Genomic DNA, 18,234 nt, shown 5'->3' on the forward strand with positions numbered 1-18,234 from the left:
AAATCAAAAACCAATTAATTCCCCAATCTGGCAGCTTCTTTCCCATGGGAGATCCTGTGTGCAGTCCCCATTGAGGTCGATGGGAGGTTCATTTGGGAGGTAAACTTGCAAGATCGTGGCATGGCTACACAAAGTTTTGACAAGTTCTGCACAGAACATGCAGACTAGAACAGGAGAAATCTCACCTCCCCATAATCTCTTCACTGTCTTGTCTACCCACGAACATTGTACTGCTTTAACTATGCAGGTATAAAGTATAACTCCTCTAGCATGGATTGAGTTATACCAATATAAAGGTTCTTAGACTGGTATAGCTTATATGTCTGTACAGGGAGGGAAATAAGTTGAACTAGTAAGGAAATGGTTTTCCCATCCCTGAGAGCTTTTGATATTTCGGAAAAAAAAAAAAAGGTATTTCTTAATTTATGGCAAAAAGTTCAAATCCCAAACATTTTTTTAACCAATAATCCGAAAAAAAGTGGACCAGGTCAAGAAAAGTGTTTTGTTTCAATACTTGTGAAATGTTTCCTTTCAATTTCAACCATTTTCAATTTTGTAAAACATTTTTAGTATAAATTTACTAAAAATTCAAAATGAAAAGTAGCTTTGAACCAAAAACCAAAACTGTTTGTTTAGAAAACGAAAAACAGAACATTTAGACAATCTCAAAACTTTTTTTTTTCAAAAATTGGAAGATTTATCAAAACCAAGCCATTTCTGCAAACAGTTCCACTTTTGATGAATGGGCTTTTTCCAATGAAAAAATCTTTTGTTGGAAAATTCACAACCAGAAAAAATGCCTTGTACTGGTATAAGGCATTTTTGTGCTGGTATAACTGCATCCCCACTTGGGGTTGTAGCAGTTTACGCATATTGGTAAAAAATCACGCCCATAAGCATCATAGTTATGCCAGGTACACAATCTGTGTAGACCAGCAGAAAGATAAAAAGACATTGACACCACACGTGATTTTAAGTTGTCCGTGGCCCCTCAATGTATATGTAGTAATTACATTATATTAGGGCTGTCGATTAATCTCAGTTAACTCAGGCGATTAACTCAAAAAAAGTAATGGTGATTAAAAAATCTAATGACGATTAATCACAGTTTTAATTGCACTGTTAAACAATAGAATACCAGTTGAAATTTATTAAATATTTTGGATGTTTTTCTACATTTTCAAATATATTGATCTGAATTACAACGCAGAATACAAAGTGTACAATGCTCACTTTATAATATTTTATAATGAATGTTTGCCCTGTAATAATGATAAACAAAAGAAATAGTTTTTTTCAATTCACCTCATACAAGTACTAAATCTCTTTATAAGGAAAGTGCACCTTACAAATGTAGATTTAGTTGTTGTTACATAACTGCATTCAAAAACAAAACAATGTAAAACTTTAGAGCCTAAAAGTCCACTCAGTCCTACTTCTTGTTCAGCCAATCGCTAAGACAAACAAGTTTGTTTACATTTGCAGGAGAAAATGTTGCCCGCTTCTTATTTACAATGTTACCTGAAAGTGAGAACAGGTGTTCACATGTCACTTTTGTAGCCGGCACTGCAAAGTATTTACGTGCCAGATATGCTAAAAATTTGTATGCCTCTTCATGCTTCAGCCACCATTCCAGAATACATGTTTCCATGCCAATGACACTCGTTAAAAAAATAATGCATTAATTAAATTTCTGACTGAACTCCTTGGGGGGGAGAATTGTATATCTCCTGCTCTGTTTTACCCATATTCTGCCATATATTTTGTGTTATAGCAGTCTCGAATGGTGACCCAGCACATGTTGTTTGTTTTAAGAACACTTTCACTGCAGATTTGACAAAATACAGAGAAGGTACCAATGTGAGATTTCTAAAAATAGTTACAGCACTCAACCCAAGGTTTAAGAATCTGAGGTGCCTTCCAGAATCTGAGAGAGATGAGGTGTGGAACATGCTTTCAGAAGTCTTAAAAAAGCAACACTCTGATGCGGAAACTACACAACCCAAACCACCAAAAAATAAAATCAACCTTCTGTTTATGGCATCTGACTCAGATGATGAAAATGAACATGCATTGGTCTACACTGGTTTGGATCGTTATTGGATGCATGTTCTCCAGAATGGCGGTTGAAGCATGAAGGGACATATGAATCGTTAGCACATCTAGCACATAAATATCTTTTGATGCTGGTTACAACCATGCCATGTGAATGCCTGTTCTCACTTTCAGGTGACACTGTAAATAAGAAGCGGGTAGCATTATCTCCTGCAAATGTAAACAAAATTGTTTGTCTGAGTATTGGCTGAACAAGAAGTAGGACGGAGTGGACTTTTAGGCTCTAAAGTTTTACATTGTTTATTTTTGAATACAGTTATTTTTATACATAATTCTACATTTGTAAGTTCAACTTTTATGGCAAAGAGATTGCACTACAGTACTTGTATGAGGTGAATTGAAAAATACTCTCTTTCTTTTATTTTTACAGTGCAAATATCTATAATAAAAATAAAGTGAGAACTGTACACTTTGTATTCTGTGTTGAAATTGAAATCTCTATATTTGAAAATGTGTAAAACATCTGAAAATATTTAAATAAATGGTATTCTATTATTGTTTAAAAGCATGATTAATCACAATTAATTTTTTTAATCACTTGACAGCCCTACATTATATTTTACCAACTGAAAAGGACAATATTGTACAAAGTATTAAATATGATTTTTTTAGTTTATAGAGTAATTGATTGTGTTCCTCCATTAACTCCTACTATTACATTTCAGAATGAGAAAGTCAATAAGAAGATATGGAAGGATGTTGAGTATATGCTAAATCTTATAGTCTTGCAAAAGATGTTTAATATCACATTAATGTTAATGGCTTGATGTAAGCTCCTGAGCAGCTCCAACTTCTAGTACTTCATGTATTTGTTCAGTGACTTAATTTCAGTGATTCCAAATACTTTTAAAATTTCATATCTGTCCACGTGGGGATATTTTGACTGAGTCCTGAGAGAGACATATATCATGTTGATCTGGCCTCAGAATGAATCAACACACACATTTCTAGAGAAAGTTGTCATTTCTTGATTTATAGCCCCAATAGGATTTTTTTAGTCTGATTTTTTTTTCCAAAAGGTCTGTTAAAAAAAACTATATTGTTTTATACAGTTGAACCTTATGCTTTTTCCAACAAAAATGTAGTTTCGCAACATTAGGAGACAGAAAAAGGTCCCCTTCTCTTCACCCTGTAAACCACAGTCATAGGGGCACTGGTTGCTTTCCAGACCCATACTGTTAGTAGTCTGCAAAGCCATGCAGAAGTAGCTGTAGCAAGATTTATTCTTCTTTCTTTACTGGGAGCAGTTGCACGAGACTGAAAGAGCTTCTAATAAACTGAATTGCCGGCTGCAGGTATATCTATATCAGCATAGCTATACCAGCAAATCCTTTTAAGTGTGGTCAAGGCTTGAGGTGAAAATTTGTACCACTATAACAGTATGGACACACTTATTCTGGAATAAGAATGGCTTTCTCAGTTTATGTTATGTCATTTTGAAAGGCCCCAAAAAGCCACTCCTACATCCAGAATAAGAGCGTCCATATGGAAAGTTATACTAGTATAATTTCTATCGGTTAAATTATATTGGTATTGACTGGTAAAACTATCTTGTGTAGACAAACCCAAAGTCAGAGATTCCTCTGTATTTTTTACCTCTGTGGAGTATTTACAACTTTTATGTTCCTATTCTGCATGGCCAGAGCAGAGGAGGAGGGATAGTAGATAAGTGTTGCAGAATTAACACCTGTCTAGATGGTCAACGGGCTGCATCATGAGCTGCTGTGCTCAACAGCAGTCAGGTAACCGGTTACAGCTCCTTGATTCTCCATCTCATCCTTGGACTAGTCCCAGCTAGAGCAGCCTAGGTGCTGCTTTAACTTGTTCCTGCTGATTATGTTCCCTAAGGGTCCCAATTTTATAGGGACATTCCCAATATTTGGGAATTTGCCTTATATAGGCACCTGTTACCCTCACCCCTTGTCCCAATTTTTCACACTTGCTATCTGGTCACCCTACCTGAGGGCCATACACCAGTTAGGTATAGCCAATTGCATTTCACACCATCCACTTCCTCACCCAACCTCTGAATCCCCCCCTGAGCTAGGGGCTGTGAGTAGGGAAAAAGAGAGGTCATCTGTGGTCTCCAGGGACTTCTGGAGAACCTCAGAGAGAGACTTGTGGATGGTTTCCACAGCTCAAAGGAAACAGAATGGGGATAGAGAATCTGACCCAATGTCTAGAAGGGGAATGTGGGCTTGACAACCGGAGCATTTATGCACGTCTGCTTGCAGCACTGCTGTTGGTTGTTTACAAGGTGTATGATAATGTTGGTATTTATAACATTTTGTGCCATTCTCCCCCACAGTCGTTATGACTTAAAAAGGCAGCTCACTACACTTGTGACGGGTCTTCCAAGAAACTTCAGATTAACACGTTAAATCTGACTTGTTTGTACATTATCTTCAGAGGTCTATAAACCAGTAGGGTCTGCGTAGCTGTGACCTAGCAGTGTTACTCTGCATTACAATTCAGAAGATCTACTTTCGTTTACTGGTTCTGGTTTTTCCTTTAACCCCATAGTTATTAGCGTTTGTAGAAGCAACATGCTCAGCTTCATAAAGGGGGAGGGGGTGCTTCCTGATGCTGAAAAGAAAAGACCTGGCCACTTAAGGAAGTGAATTAACATGCTGTCATATTAGCATTAATTATTAATAGCTGCAATGTGGACATCTCAATTTTGGAGGATTAGTCATAGAATTTAATAATATTTTGAAATACAGAATAAATGTTTGTTTAGTTTTATGTTGGGCAGCTAAATAATATATTTAAGTGGCACCTAATGGCACAAATCAAGAATCAGGGCCTTGTTTATTATAGAGGACTAGTAAATGCATGAACAATGCATTAAAATCCATGTAATCTCCGTCTCAGCCAGGGTTAATTTTTGATGATTGTTCATGTGCCAGGCTGGAAATCAAGTTATAGGTTTATCAGTGGACCAATCACTTGTAGACAGTTATTGTCAAGCTTACACTGCATCACCTTTATGGGCATGTCTATACTGCCTGAGGTTCAGACTATGGTGGTGTGAATAGCAATGAGCACCAATATGCTGTACTGTAACTCCCCCGTGTGGATGCTGCAGGTGTGAACTAAAAGATTCCTCGTTCACATTAATGTAGACGACTTCAAACAGGACTACATCAATGTGAAGTAGGAACCTTTTAGTTCATGGCCATAGTGTCCACATGGGGGAGTTACAGTGCAGCACTTTGGTTCAAACTGCTGTTCACACCCCTGTAGTCTGAACTGTGAGGCAGTCTAGACAAGCCCTGAGTAGCTTCCATCAACTTTCTTCTCCCTGTGCAGAGTGAGGCCCTGACTAAATTAGGGACATTTGCTTTATTAATTCCTACCATTGCTAAGACCGGTTGAGCTCCTCTGGGGTTAGTAACGTTGAGAGCCCTAGCTGAGATGAGGGGCTGGTTAGAGCATTTTCAACATCTTGTCAGCTAGACCTGCTGTGAGCACGGTTACATAAAACTATTTTGAAAACTGCCCCGTCTGCATGAGGGCTCTCAGCACTGCTAACACCACTGGAATTGAGCCAGTTAGCAATAGTGTGAAAGTTTAGAACATTTCCCTAGGAAGGCAGTGTGGATCCAAGGGACTGTTTGTCTCTGATGCGTCTCTCGAAGGAGTAAAGTACATGCTGCTTAGCTTTGTGGTGATGGTGTGATGCAACATAGAACCTCCACCCCACCCCCCACACACACATTTAATTTAATCCTCATATTGACATTGAATTATATTTCCAAAATAAAATAGTATATTTCACTGAAGAGCCCAATCAAGTATTGCAATCACCAGACAGCTGAAATCCTAGATTATAGGCATCGATTTACTCAGATCCCAGGGGGTACTTGACCCCCACTCTGCCCCAGGTCCTGCCCCCACTCCCCCCTTTCCTCCAAGCCCCCACAACCCCCTGCCTCTTTCCACCCCTGCCCCGCCCCTCCCTGGCCTCTTTCCGCCCCCTCTCCCCAGCACTTCCTGCCCGCTGCCGGTGGGTACTGAGCACCCACTAATTTTTTTTCGTCAGTATTCCAGCCCTGGAATACCCAGGGAGTTGTTGCCTATGGCCTAGATAATTGGGGGAAGATAAACCACCTGAATTATTTCCTATTTAAAGGAAGGTAAGGGACAGCCCTTTTAAGCAGCTCCCTGTCTCTGGAAGGATTTACACTGGTAAGAGCCCAATTCTCCTGTGCCTTGCATCTCATGTTGTTGTTCACTCCAGCACAAAGTGAGTTTTAAAATGCTTCTACCATCTAATCTGATGGCATTTTACACCTCATCAGGGCCGGTGCAAGGAAGTTTCGTGCCCTAGGTGAAACTTCCACCTTGCGCCCTCCACCCCAGTCCTGCGGCAGCCTCCCCGCCCCCCCTCCGCCCCGAGGTGCCCTCCCCCGGCAGCTCCCCCCCTGCCCTGAGGCGCCCCCCCCCTCTGCACGCCGCCTCTGCTCTAATTCTCCTCTCCTCCCAGGCTTGTGGCACCAAACAGCTGATTGGCGCCGCAAGCCTTGGAGGCAGGAGAAGTGGAGCAGCCGCTGCGCTGGGAGAGGAGTCTGAGCCACACGTGTCAGCGTGCCGCCGGCAGCCCAGCCCAGGAACGCTGTAAAAAAAAAATTGGGGGCACAGCTTTTTGGCGCCCCCAAATCTTGGCGCCCTAGGCAACCGCCTAGTTTGCCTTAATGGTAGCACCGGCCCTGCACCCCATCTGCACTTGCATTGATTGCACAAGCAGCAAGACAATGGTGAATCAGTGTCTATATATTTAGCACATCTTCCTACAAGCAGAATCTGCCACTTAGCTTCTGGCAAGGCCATGCTGCCTCTTTGCAGGTGTCACAAACCTGCATTTTGTATAGAAACATAGCAAAAGATCATAGGAAGCTGTGAAAAATGCACGTTCATTCTGTGACCATATGAATCCCATACAGGTTGAGTCTGCATGACTCAGTAAGGAAGATTAAGAATTGGAAGGCAGAACTTCTGTCTGATTTGGACAGTCGCCAAATGGCTATTGACCCAGACCAGAGCATGTCTGGATGAAAAATTAACATGTGGCAATCCATGTCCTGTCTTCCTCTCTAATGAGTCAGGGTTTTATCATAAAGAGACATTAGAATATATTAAATCTCCTTTTGTTATATGAACATATCTAGACTTTTAGAGTTTGTTATTCTGAATAGTCCTGTTTACTGTATGTCCTTAGGGGTTTTCTTTGTTTTAACAGCATGCAGCTTGACAGAAATACACTACCCAAAAAGGGACTAAGGTATATACTTTATTCAGCATGATTGCAGCTTCTCTGTTGTTCTGTAAACTTTTCTACATTGTCTCTCCGTCTCTTTCTCCTTGCTGATCCTGTTTACAACAGAGCTCCTGGTGTTTAAGTTTAAATCAAGCAAACTAGACCATTAACATTAGATTTTCTCTTTCCAGTCTGGCCTAGTGAATACACTGAGTATACAGATATATCTTGGAAAGCAAAAACTGTTAAAAATAGTTTCCTTATATGATGAATGTTAAGAGACATACAATGCAGTATAATAAAGAGAGTAACAAAGTACCTTTGCAACACAAAGCAAACTGAAAATGGGCAGAATAACAAGGTTTTAGAGATGGGCCAGAACGTGGGCTCTAAGTGCAAGTAGCCATGGATTTGGGGCTGGGGAGAACTGCCTTCACAGATCCAGCTTGACGGGTTAAGGATTCACAACCTAAAAGAGACACATTTCAGCATCCAGGGTTTGAAAGCATAAGACAGGCCCTGCTCAGACACACCCCAGCTCTACTCAGAACCCAACCCAGCCACCCACATGACCTCCACTCATCACTGCTCTCTTCTCTTCAGATAGGGAAGACCACAGGCTACCACCCCTGTTCTGGGCTCCAGGTTGTGCGGGAGGAGGGGGGAATATATGGCTCTTCAGGTAAAGCTGCCATATCAGCCTGTCCACTGCTCTAATCCAACAAAGCTCTTCTGGGAGGTAATGGCAACTGGATCAGCCCACCTTCCTCTCCCTCACTACACACACACACACACACACACACAAAAATGGGGTAGTAGTCTGACATACAGCTCTGCCCTCACTGGCAACTATATGTCCCAAAGCCCTGGTGCTATTGATAGGAAACTACATAGTATCTTCTGGGCTTCAAAGTCCAAGTACTAGGAGTGGGTGTAATGATTTCTGCATCTCCCCAATGCACTTTGTGTGAGAGAGGATCAAGCCAAATTTCCCACCACCCCTGGAAGAGCGCTGTTGGATGGAGGGAGTATCCCAAGGAGCCATATAGGAAAATCAGCCAGCTAGTAGAGTCCAAGTGGGAGGTGGAAGTTTGTAGTCCCATCCTATAAAAACAGCAAGGGTGAGTAAGGCTGGGGGGTGGGGGACAGGGAGTTACGAGTCAGCATGTGGGGCACAGATGCCTAATTAGCTGTTGTCACAGGATTTTTCACCATTTTGGTCTGATGAAGGCTGGATCCCAGTTATGGTCTGTATGCTACTGGGGCTCTCTTAAAAATCCGAAACCTGAATTTTCACTTCGGCTGCTTCCAGATCCAGAAACCACTGAGGTAGCCCACCTCTTCCAGGTTTAAAGAGCAGCATAATGCATCATTTTTTAAAGATAGAAAAGAAAGGATTATTTAATCTGAATAGGATACTTCAAAATATCCCACATTTGGCATGAGTGACATGAGAAATTACAAATTCATTTAATCAGCTTCCTAAGCAGAAATGGCAGTGCCTCATAAACCCAGAAGATAGCAAAAGCCTCTTTCTCTGGGATGACTGAGGAATGTTGGTGGCACATGATAGCGGGGAGGAATGTGAGAGTGCTCTTCAGTTGGCATGGAATTGTGCTGAATGAAGTTTTACGGTGGGCTGTCACAGACAGAAGTAAAAACAGGCTTCTGATCGAGACCCAAACAATAAGAAATACCTGCAGATTTCTAATGTGCTAGAATTTCCCTTCCTCTAACCTAGCCACAAGAGCCTGACCGATGGGTTGGCTGTTCTCCCTGTTTTACCTTCTTTCAGTTACACTCATTGTATTGGTTAGCAATAGCATACAGTTGATTAATAGATTTGGTTTCCAAACTTTTTTGTTCCAGATAACTTGTTTCCATTTAAGTGATTATTTGTCCCTATATGCTTCCCTCCTCTACCTAATTTGGGAAAGGACACAATGCCATGTAGCATTCCATGAGACAAACATCCCATTTGATCACAGTAGCTATCATTACCAAAGGAAATTCTTTTTTTTACAACTGTTGATCTGTTTCTGCTCTCTTTGCCTTACCAAATGTCCACATGCTTGAACACTCCTGTGGCACGTCATTCTGTAAGCAGACAGTCATTCTTGGCTTTCCAATCTGTCATTCATCCATTCTATTAATACGGTACTCGGCCTTTGCCTCATCTTATTCACCTGCTACAGCTTTTTAAGTCCTTTTCTCTCAGCTCAGCTGTCTGTTTGGTATGATTTATCATCACATTTCACCAAAGAAAAGAGAATGTTATTTTTGTTTGTTTGGGGTTTGTTTATTTTTTTAGAAGTGTGTTTTTCCCCCGGGAGATTTAAAACAGATGCTTTAAAGTCAACTGTAACAATTGAGTAACTGTAATTAGATACAGGACGGTCAAGATTGTTGTTCTGTCTGACCAGCAAAGCATATTTGATGTTGACTATTGTTAATTACATTGTGAACCCTGTTCGTTATTGTTGTTTTAAGTGTGCCAGCTGTAATTTTTCAGATATACCCCGTCATCTCGGCAGACCAGCCAGGAGGAGGGCAAAGAGTGGCTGCGCTCCCATTCCACTGGAGGTCTTCAGGACACTGGCAGTCAGTCCCCTATCGTTTCGCCTTCAGCTATGTCTTCCTCTGCAACTGGGAAATATCACTTTTCCAACTTGGGTAAATGAATTTTTCCCCTTGCTTCCCACACTAAAAAATAATCATAAAACTGAATATTTTACAATGCATTGTTTAGTCTGTCTAGCTAGGTACCCTTCCCCACACCCTCCTCCTCCCTTACCATAGTATCTGGGCACCTCACAAACATTAGTGAATTTATCCTCACAGCATCTCCATGATGTAGGCAGGAGTTTATCCCTATTTTACATGTGGAAAGAGGCACAGATTTCCTGCCCACAACCACACAGGAAGTCCACAGCAAAGCTAGGAATTGAACTCAAATCTCCTGACTGTTATGGCAGAGTCTTAACCACGTGACTGTCCTTTCTCCCTCACAGCCTGTTTCAGCCATCAACAGAATTCTTTCCAGTTGTTTTAGTGGGCATTGGATCAGACTTTTAATCCCTTCTCCCATTTGGGTAATAGTACATATTGTAGCTTTGTTTTGAGATGGGCCCAGATTCAACACTGGGAACATTTGGATCAGTAGACAAACTTCTTGGCTGAACCGTTTATCTGTTATGGGCCCAACCACAATCCTGTCTCCAAATGCCCCCACACTTCAGAATAGTTTGGATCCAGGTCAGGATGTGAAATTGGCTGCTCTGTTCCTGCTCTGGATTTTATTACTAAGACCTCTTTTTCACCTTCTCTTTATGACAGAAAATACTATTTTTGGGTACCTGTAGTCAAATAAACTAAAGACTTGAATGGATGGATGATTTTTTTCCATTAGTTATTTGTGGATACACACACTGTGGTTTCATTCCAGTCTTACAATGTTTTGTGTTTTGTTTACCTTATATGAGCTTTCTGCTGAAATTTTTTATTCAGCAATTTTTGAAAACTTAGAATCTTAAAATACTTCAGCTCCCTTATAGTAAAAATATGCTTTGTTTGTTGGGTCTGTCTCTCTGTCCTCCCACAGTGTTCGGGTCTCACTGACTTAAACAGGATCAAATGTCAGACCTGCTGTAATTGTCATGCTCTAATAGCTGGCCTACCGAAGGTGTGAACCCTAGTTTTACACTTAGCTCTTATGTTTGAGGCCATTCCTACAGAACTAGCAATAACCTGTGAAACATTCACACTTCGGTAGTGCTGCTGTTAGATCTGTATCCTCTGTAGGTTGCAGCCACTAGAGAGCAACTTTATCAGGCACAAAAACATAAGGCTTTTTATTATAGTACCTAAAATGCTGAACAAAGACATTTTTATAAGCAAAATTAGATATAGTCTAAGCAAACCACTGGTTGGGACATTTTTATGTATTTGTATTGGTTTTAAACACAAAGATAACTCTCTTTAGCACAGATTTCTCTTTGCTACCTGTCACTATTATTTTTTCCTTCTTCTTTTATAGTCTTGTGCTCACTTAGTAGCTTTTCCCACAGCAGAGACCAATATAATCTACTATTGTAATAGCTTATTTTGTTCTGTCCTTCCTCTTTTATCAGAGTAACAGTCCTATGGAATAAATGGCTCTCAGAAAAAAAAAAAAAAAAAACCCACTGCTGTTATGATTTCAGACACATCCAGCTCTGCTGGGAAACTTTTGGTCTATAGAGCAGATCAAGACACGAATCAACAGGCTGACTCTAGACAGACAGTATTGTTTTTCTAGGCCCTAATTTTACATAGGCCAAGGGCTCATATCAAGCCTCCCATTTCACTGGCAAATCAACATTCCAATAGCTGAGAGTAGTTTCCTGAGTGCTGATCTGCAGCTGAACCAAGAGTAGATCAGTTACTCCTGTTTCTTAATGTCAGCCAGCTGGCCCATTTGGGAGCATCTATTGAATATGGTGATAGGTGCTATGGAATACTCTAAATAGCGAACAAAGAGATTAAAAATGGATTTTTGCACAGGGACTAGTTCAATGGAACCTTAATTTATCGGTACTATTGTAATCTATATAACAATTAATAATAATATTTGAAACATTTTTAACTGCAGAGAATAATTGGCTTGGATAGTAAAGTTCCTCTGTGAACAAAAATGATGAACATTCACTTTTAATTTTGTAATTGATGGGGTTCATTCCTTCCTCTGATTTTCTGTCTCATCCATTATTGCAGTCTCTCTTTGCCTGACAAGATGAACAAGTGGCGTAGTTAGATGTCAACATTGGTATTGCTCTGTGTTTTGCAGCATTATTATGTGTAACAGTTACCCTAGACTGACTACTTTGGTGTTGCATGATAACTTCAGGCCTAAGAATGAAAGCCTTTCATTTCATCAGCAGTGAAAAGCCCACCTATCCCTGCGTGCCACTGTTTTCATTTTGCACAGAACCAAATCCCCAATAATGGAACATACCTTACAAATAACGCTTTGCATTGCAGTGAGTCCAACCAACCTGTCCCAGTTTAACCTTCCTGGACCCAGTATGATGCGTTCAAACAGCATCCCCGCACAAGACTCTTCTTTTGACCTGTATGATGACTCCCAGCTGTGTGGCAGTGCCACATCCTTAGAAGAGAGACCACGAGCAATCAGTCATTCAGGCTCATTCAGAGACAGCATGGAAGAAGGTAGGACTGAGTTAACACTTTGATAAGCAAATAAAACACAAATGTAGCAGGGTTCTATTTAAATGGCCACCTTGAGTTGTAAATATTGAAATAATTTAGTAAACCTTTCTGATTTATAGTGAACTGGGTTTGTAGCACCTCTTGCTCTGTTTGAGCACAAGAACGGGTACTTACAATAAGCTGGGTAGGATAGGCAAGGACATATTCTTTATAGACTGAACACATTCTATATGTCACTTATTAATTGTCTGGGATAATTTTTGAACTATAGGAAGTAGGATGCAGAAAATGTGGAAGGAAGGGCGTAACTCTTATTCTTGGGAAATGATTTTATCCTTTCTACCTCAAATGCTTATCCATGCCTTGGTTATCTCCTGCCTTGACTACTGCAGTCTCCTCCTCATTTAATGGTCTTATTCCTATCTGTCTTCCCTCCATTTTTTAAAATGCTAAAACAGTCTTCCTCACCCCTATTATTATGTAAGTGATGACAATGTGATTGGCACTGTACAAGAAACAAAAATAAAGACAGTCCCTTTCCCCAATCAGCTAACGTTTGTGAGACAAAGAGGAGACAGGATGTACTGAGTGACATAAGTAACCAATTATATATGTTTTAAATTGTTTTATTTGGCTTTTTTGATGATATATCAGTGAGTGGCAGTCATCTGCTTAGAGAAGTTAGGTGAATTGATGCAAGCATACAATATCACCTAAGGATAAGATCTGGACAGGACTGTGACAGCACTCTGAGGGGAAGGGGCAGTGAGGAGGAAACAACAAAAGGAGCAGTGGAAGAGTGGAGAACAGGACCAGAAAATCCAAGTTAAAACAGGGCGCCAAGTAAGACGTTGCAATGAAGAGGTCATCAGAGATCTTGGAGAGAGCAGTTTCACTGGAGCAGAGTGGATGGAAGCCAGACTGGAGTGAATGCATGAGTGAGTTAGGGGAGAGGATGCCAGTGCATCAGTAGTAAATGGACCTTAGTAGTTCATAGACCTTAGAGGTGAAGGGGAAAAGGGGCATGAGTTGATATAGATAAAGAGGGAAATGTGGCCAAAACGTATTTTATTTTGGATGGGAAATTAGAGCTAACTTACACAGTGAAGGAAAGGATCAAGAAGAACATGTGAGGGTGAGGGTCAGGGAGGCTGAATATGTGAGAGTAAGGGCAAGGGAAGTTAGTAACTGGGAGGGGATGGTATCAAGGGCAGAGCTGGAAAGGTTCACAGAGTGATGGCAGGTGGAAGGAGGGGTTGCAACTATCATTTATAAATATCTCAGGATGGACATTGGATCCTGTAGTATCTTGAAGTGTACCCAGGATATTGGTAATAATTACCAAATACTAAGGTGATGTAAAGTCTAGGTTCCCTATCAAGAAATGTTTTAATTGTTAATATCTCATGCATGGCACACACACATGCTTCAGATATTTATTAAAACAGCATAATATGGTAATACATTTTTTCCTGGTTAAGACCAAATATGAAACAACCTGCACAACTGTGGAATTTTTGTTCAGACAGTACTGAATAACATTTCATGTATTGTATTAAAGATAAACCAACAGATCTTCTCTGAGGTTCTGTATTGGAGCATCTTCCCTCAGGATCTACCTTAAACATTGTGAGGCTAAACAGATGTGGCTTTCAAATGTTCTCTCGCTGTAGTCCTAACTGACCACTTTCCAGAGCCCTATGGCCCATTCATTGGGACCAAATCCTACAGTCTTTATGCAGTGCTTAGAGAGGATAAAATCCTTTGATGATCAATTAGAATACAGCAGTGCATATGGCAGCACCACTTGCCTTTAAATACAAAGGTGCCAAAGCAGACTACAAGTCCAAGCATGCAGTGCTCTATGTTGATCTGAAGAGAATTACCAGATAAGAAAGACCTGGTCATTTACAGTGGCTCCTATATCATTGGCAAGGCACTCCTCCATATGAAAGATGAGCTGTCTGCATGCTGTGCTTTAGAACTCTGCAGTCAGCACTCTGGATAGATGGGTGTTCATAACACCATCTCTGGTCTCTTGAAACTCTGTTTATCAGGTGCTTCACTGCCAAACAACAGAAATAATGTTTGGTTTCCTGATGAAAATACTGTATCTCATTAAAAATCACTCATACCTACAGTACACAGGCAAATGTTTCTCCATTTAGAGCAATCATTTCAAGTTCAAGAAAAATAACTGCGGTTTGTGTACACTGATAACCTCTAATAGCTGCTCTTTGTGGAAGATTATTTCTTATTTTAAAAAGAGATGCTCTGCTATTGAGCTCCACCGGGGAGGTCTCATGCTGTTTCATCAATATTTTATATAATGACACTTTTTTTTTTCATTTTTGTAGTACATGGGTCCTCATTATCACTGGTCTCCAGCACCTCCTCTCTCTATTCTACAGTAAGTATTGATAGTTTAGGAAAATAAAAAAGTCCTGCCTGTGATATTGTACATCTCCAATAAAGCTTTCTAGCTCATTAAATAGTTTTAAGTTTAGTGGATTAAAATTGCATGTAAGTATTGCAGTAAAGCAGTGGAACGGCTATTTGACTTCAATATTATACTTTTGCTTTTTCATATATAATTAGCATCTTTTTTTTCCTTAAGTGGTGAATTTATCACTCACTAAACCTTCTGTGGTGTAATTTGAAGGCTGAAATATAAAAAAAAATAACATGCTGAGTCCAACCTCAGGTGGGGCTGCTTATTATTCATTGCACTATATTACTGTACTATGTAATTTTTGACTGATTTCATCATTGTTTGGTGTTTGTGCTCTTTAAAGCAAGGTCTTGTAATTAGGTGCCCCGTGGAGCGTTTTTTTAATATTATTGTTTGAAAAATTGCTCTTAAAAGTACAGGGTTGTTTAGGGGGATACAATGCCTAGTTTAAATGTCTGTTGATCCTTCACAAAAATGACAAGTTTCTAGATGTTCTTTTCAAAGAGAAAAGTAGTTTCTTTAAAAATAATTTATTTCATTAAATATGTTTGCCCAGCACAAATTGAAGTTTGTTTTTAAGTCTTCATTTGATTTGGGCTTTTTTTGTAAAAGGGAGACATTAATTCTGATTTTTGTGTGATATGTTGTTGCACCTGTTATGCTGTTGAAGGACAATGATTTATTTACAAAAGCCTTAATCACAGAGTAGCTGCAGTGCAAGACATATGTCCATATTTTAAATGAGAAGAGTTATGTATGTGTTTTGTATATTCTCTTGAGTAATGGATAAGTGATCCTTTGCAATCTTTTAGCTAGCTACAGTTAGAATAGATGTTGTTGAGCCCCTCATGAGGATAAGAAGGTGCAAGGAGCATGTTTTCTCAATCCTCCTACCCCTTTGTACCCTATACACTTGCAGAAGAGGCATCCATTGTCTCAGTCCTTGTGTTGCTGGTGATTAGCTCTGACGTTGTCTACTGTTGACAGTTGCTGCACTGGCCAGCAGAGCATGCTGCCTCCATTCAAAGAATATTGCAGCTCCTCCTCAGATGGGGGCTCCCTCAATCCTCACAGTCACTACTGAAAAGCCAGCATGCCTCTCTGAGTTGCCTCTTGGGGTGGATTGTCTCCATACACACTAACCCCAAAACAGGCTCTGGCAATAACATTCAGAACTTCCATTTTCCTAGTGGAAGAAGCCCTGCTGCCATTTCCCTCTCTTGGAGGCATTATAATCTATTCTCATAGAGAGTATCAAAAGCTGTATTTCAGCTCTGATGTCAGTTTTTTAGAAGAACTGGCAGATGGACAAAAAGCAAATGATAAAGTGACACCTGGAGCTTTCATCATTTGTTTGAGCAGTCAGCAGTTTTGCAATATCTCAGTCCCAATATTTTATATTGTTGCAAGGATATAATAATACTTTGTGTTTGCATAACCTCTGCCACTTAAGATCTCAAAGGACCTTTCAACCATTAGCTGAGCCTCACAGCACTATATTTCTAATAGGTGAACTGAGGGACAGAGTTTAAAAGACTTAGCCAAGGTCACACAACAAGTCAGTGACTAGCAATACATTTTGAGACTTCTGACTACCAGTTCCCTTCTTTAGCCACTAGACCACACTTCTTGCTAAGTTATTGATCATCTAGCTGTGGTAATGGAAGCTATAGAAAGGTTTTATTAAGGGCAAGGAAAGAATTAGGACTATAAAACTAGTGATTGCGCTTGCAGGAAGAAAATCCTTGATCAGAATTTCTCCTGTTGGGTCCTCTGTGCTCCAGGGAAAAAGTTCAGACAATCTTGCAGCAATTAATCAGGAAGCAGTGCACAAGTGGAAACATCGGACAAAAGATTGGCTTTCAGTATCAGATCAGCTGAACATAAAGAACAGCGTTTCATTGTTTAGTGATATTATTCGGTGCCCCACTTCTTCCAGAAAGAGGTAGCTTCAGAGGGGTTATGCTACACATAATTCATTTTCTACCATTATGAGATCCCATCGGGAAGAAGAAATAAAAGAGCTGGAGGTTTTTCTACAGTTCAGGCCAAAAGTACCATGCAAGAATTCCATAGCAGCCCTCATTTCAATAAATGTCTTGAGTAACGATGTTTATCAATCTCTTTAACCACTGCCTTCATTCTTAGCATTATAATTTTGCTGCAGCTTAATCAGTAATTAGTGGGGAGACCAAGAGAGAGTAGCAGGTAAAGAGCATGTTGTTTAGATTATCAGCAGAGATCAGCAAAAGAGCTGGAGTCTGAGATTCAGAAGGATGTACTCTTTGATGGCTGATATTGCATTTCTCACAATGGAGAGGTCCAATGAGAAAGGGCTTCAGAATTCATTAGTTTTTTCAGTATGTATTGGTGTTTTTTAAATTGTTTTTGTTTGTTTGATCTAATTCCATTTGTGGTTTCAGATGGCATTCAGACATATTGCAGATCTAGCTTTTGGAGACATTGTGCATGTAAGGAGCCAAACAGTTTTGTTTCACAGCACAGTTTGCCATATAGTGGGTATTAGTAGATTGTGGCATACCAATAGTTTCTCAGCTTTGACAGAAAACTGGTGTAGCTTACTCTATAAGGAGCTAACAGAAGGATAGCCTACTGTAATTTATACCGTCTTACACCCTTCTGTTTGTTCCTTTATTTGCTATATTCCTCTCTACTGGCTCCACAGCATGTGACATGCACTTAGAGTCCCTTAGCTTTAGTAAACCAACTAGGAGGTGATGTGTAAGGAAGTTGTAAATTACATGTTAATATTTTGTTGTGAGGCTAAAAAATTGATTGTAGTGGAGTCAGTTTAAGCTCCCTTTAGACTCCCGTAGACTTGCCTCGGAATTTGGCTGTCAGTATCACATTATGTTCCAAAAGCCTGGAGCTGGACTGTTGTGGTGTTAGTTTGCATTTTAATTTTAAGCCTTAGATTAATTAGTTTTGTGTCACAGGTTGTAGTTTACAAGTTGGCATTGCCTCCACAACCCCATTTCGTTCCCTTTGTTTACATTCTTCACCTAGCATCAAAAGACCAGTTTTCTGGAACTTGTCCCTTTGAGGAGTTGGTATGGCTTCCTGCTCCATTCTGTTTTTTGGCCAAAGGACGTCATCTAATTACAAGAGGATGTGCTTCCTCCTTTGCCAGATATGCAGTGGCTGCCATAGTATTGTCAACTGCTTTGGACCCAGAAAT

At 40.2% G+C, this 18,234-nt stretch overlaps 1 protein-coding gene across 6 annotated transcripts in view; it reads left to right on the forward strand.

The window, feature by feature from the left end:
• The window catches only part of NAV3 (neuron navigator 3), a 583,663-nt gene that overhangs the window by 515,965 nt on the left and 49,464 nt on the right, over nucleotides 1–18,234 (forward strand). For 4 of the 6 annotated variants that reach the window (XM_054027082.1, XM_054027035.1, XM_054027044.1 and 1 more), the window contains 4 exons: nucleotides 7,358–7,399; nucleotides 9,888–10,048; nucleotides 12,395–12,583; nucleotides 14,941–14,993. In XM_054027082.1, the coding sequence (XP_053883057.1) occupies nucleotides 7,358–7,399; nucleotides 9,888–10,048; nucleotides 12,395–12,583; nucleotides 14,941–14,993 (445 nt within the window). The remainder of the gene's footprint in view (nucleotides 1–7,357; nucleotides 7,400–9,887; nucleotides 10,049–12,394; nucleotides 12,584–14,940; nucleotides 14,994–18,234) is intronic. The other 2 variants (XM_054027054.1, XM_054027064.1) reach the window with 1 other exon arrangement.

Source organism: Malaclemys terrapin, chromosome 1 (genome assembly GCF_027887155.1).
Source record: "Malaclemys terrapin pileata isolate rMalTer1 chromosome 1, rMalTer1.hap1, whole genome shotgun sequence".
NCBI classification, from domain to species: Eukaryota; Metazoa; Chordata; order Testudines; family Emydidae; genus Malaclemys; species Malaclemys terrapin.